The sequence below is a fragment of the Myotis davidii genome, unplaced genomic scaffold (genome assembly GCF_000327345.1).
Source record: "Myotis davidii unplaced genomic scaffold, ASM32734v1 scaffold53, whole genome shotgun sequence".
NCBI lineage: Eukaryota > Metazoa > Chordata > Mammalia > Chiroptera > Vespertilionidae > Myotis > Myotis davidii.
The window spans coordinates 47,210-50,018 of record NW_006286140.1 but is presented as its reverse complement, the minus strand read 5'-3'; the positions used below and the strand labels follow the sequence as shown (position 1 = coordinate 50,018).

Here is a 2,809-nt window from a genome sequence, read left to right as displayed (position 1 = left end):
TCTCATATGAACGAGATCTCATAACCCAACCATAATTACTGTATGTCCCAAGACCAACATGGTACAAAGTTTCCTCAACTTTTACAAAAAATGGATTAATGGTATATAATTGAATCTGCAGTTTTTCCTTTCACAGGAAAACTCAAAATTTTTCAAAATTTCAAATTTACATGCAAGTTACTTTCAAGCACCTTTATTATTATTTAAAGTAATCTATACTATAAAAATTGCCATTAAAAAATGTGAAAGTATAATAAAAAATAATAAATACTCATTATTTTTGAATAATCAGAAAATACAGATAGTCATAAACAAGAAAGTAAAGATTCCCTATTATTCAAAACAACCAGAAATGATAGTGATTAACATTTGGTGTTCTGATTTTACATTTTAATATAAACATATAGAAAAAAATGTACACATAACCATGCTATACATTCCATTACATAATCTTTTATTTTACTTAATATGTGAGGACATCTCTGTCTATCTTCTTGCATTATTACATAACTACCTGTTCCCCTACTGACAAATATTTAGGTTTGCCAATCTTTTTTTTTTAAATAATTTTTTTCTTTTTTATTGATTTCAGAGAGGAAAGCAGAGGGAGAGAGAGATGAAAACATTAATGATGAGAGAGAATCATTTATGGGCTGCCTCCTGCACACCCCACACTTGGGATCAAGCCTGCAACCCAGGAATATGACCTGACCAGAATTTGAACTGTTCATAGGTCAACGCTCAACCACTGACCTACATGGGCCAGGCAAATTTTCATTTTTTCGTTCACTAGTTTCACAAATATTCTACCTTACCATCAAAAAGTGACTGGGAATTCAACCGTGACCTCCTGGTTCATAGGTCGATGCTCAACCACTGAACCACACTGGCCAGGCTAGGTTTCCCAATCTTTTGTTTTGTTAAATGATACACCAAAGAAACTTCTTGTACAGGCATTTCTGTGCATTTATCCTGTTAATTCCTTAGGATAAGTTCTTAGAAATGAACAATTAAATGTCAGTATACACATTTTAAAATGCTGTATCAATTTGCCAAATTGCCCTCCAGAAAGTTTGAACTAATTTATATTCTCTTTAAAGTGTATGAAAGTATCTATTATCTCACACCCTCATCAACACTAGTTATTATCATGCTTTTCAAATTTTTCCAGTTTTATAGGTTAAAAGGTATTTTTATTTTAATTGGCATTTCACTTATTACTAGTGAGGTAAAATATTTTTCATGTTTATTTTTCAAGTTTATTTGTATTTCTCCTTTTTGATTTAACTTGCTTAACCATGCTTTAACTATACTTTCTAATGCTTTTTTTTAAATCTTTTCATTGATTTCTAAAAGTTATTCATAATTCAAAAACATATGTTGTGAATTCTTTTTTTTACAGTTTTTCATAACTTCAAGCATGTAGTTTAGATATTTTTCTTTTGTTTTAAGTAACCAATATATCAATAACTTTCTTGTTTTTTACTTTTGGATCATGCTTGGAAGGGTATTTCTTATTCTAAGATTAAATAAATTTTTATCTCTGTTAAAAAAATATGCAAGTAAACATATGTGCCTTGATTAATCAAACAGGTGCATTTTTGTGCAATGTCTTCAGAGTATACTTACTGCCATTCTTTGCTTCTCTCCACCACTGAGCACATCCATCCAATCCTGAACACTGTCCCAGCCTCCTTCGCGTTCAAGAATATGACCCAACTGGACATTATCTAAGTATTCCTTTAGTACCTTTCAGAAATTAAAGATGAAATCAAATGTAATAATATACCAACATTCTCTATCTTGCTTTATTTTTTAAACTAAAATCACTATAATTCCATTGCCAATATCATTTAAAGACGTACATTTCACATAAAAATGTGGCACAAGGGTAACCCTGAAATCTTTACTTCCTATCTACACTAATTTTGACAAAATATATCTAGCAGCTTAAGGAGGATACTACTGTACATAATTAAAGGACAAGAGCAATGAGAAAATAAATAATATTGTAAACAAGGTTAAACACTAGAGAGTCATATTTACGCAAAGTGATTAACATCTTACCTCAACTTGAAAAGTATAATTACTGTCAAAGCTTTAAAAGCTCTACAGGTTAGAATTAAACTGCCTGGCATTAAAAGTATGTAACTGAACATCCTGGAAATGAATGACAATGAAAACACAACAATCCAAAATCTATGGGACACAGTGAAAGAAGTCCTGAGAGGGAAGTTTATAGCTCTACAGGCCTACCTTAAAAAAACAAGAAAAAATGGTAATAAATCATCTCACTCTACAACTCAAAGAATTAGAAAGAGAGCAACAAGAAAAGCCCACAGTATCCAGGAGGAAGGAGACAATAAAGATCAGAGCAGAAATGAATGACACAGAGATGAAAAAACAATACAAAAGATCAATGAACCCACGAGCTGGTTCTTTGAAAGGATAAACAACATTAATGAACCTCTAGCCAGGCTCACCAAGAAGCAGAGAGGACCCAAATAAACAAAATCAGAAATGAAAAAGGTGAAATAACAACAGACCCGACAAAAATGCAAAGGAGTGTTAAAAAATACTATGGACAACTCTATTCTAACAAACTAGACAACCTGGAGGAAATGGACATATTCCTAGAAAAATACAACATTCCAAAACTCAATCAGGAAGATTCTAAAAGTCCCAATAGGCTGATAACTATGGAAGAAATTAAAGCAGTAATCAAAAAGCTTCCAGCAAACAAAAGCCCAGGACCAGACGGCTTCACAGGGGAGTTTTACCAAACATTCTAGGAAGAACTACAACCAAT

At 32.0% G+C, this 2,809-nt stretch overlaps 1 protein-coding gene across 1 annotated transcript in view; it reads right to left on the bottom strand.

Annotated features, from left to right (window-relative positions):
* The window catches only part of LOC102764995 (ATP-binding cassette sub-family D member 3), an 18,471-nt gene that overhangs the window by 12,975 nt on the left and 2,687 nt on the right, over positions 1-2,809 (bottom strand). The window contains exon 4 of the mRNA XM_015559735.1: positions 1,630-1,749. Within this exon, the coding sequence (XP_015415221.1) occupies positions 1,630-1,749 (120 nt within the window). The remainder of the gene's footprint in view (positions 1-1,629; positions 1,750-2,809) is intronic.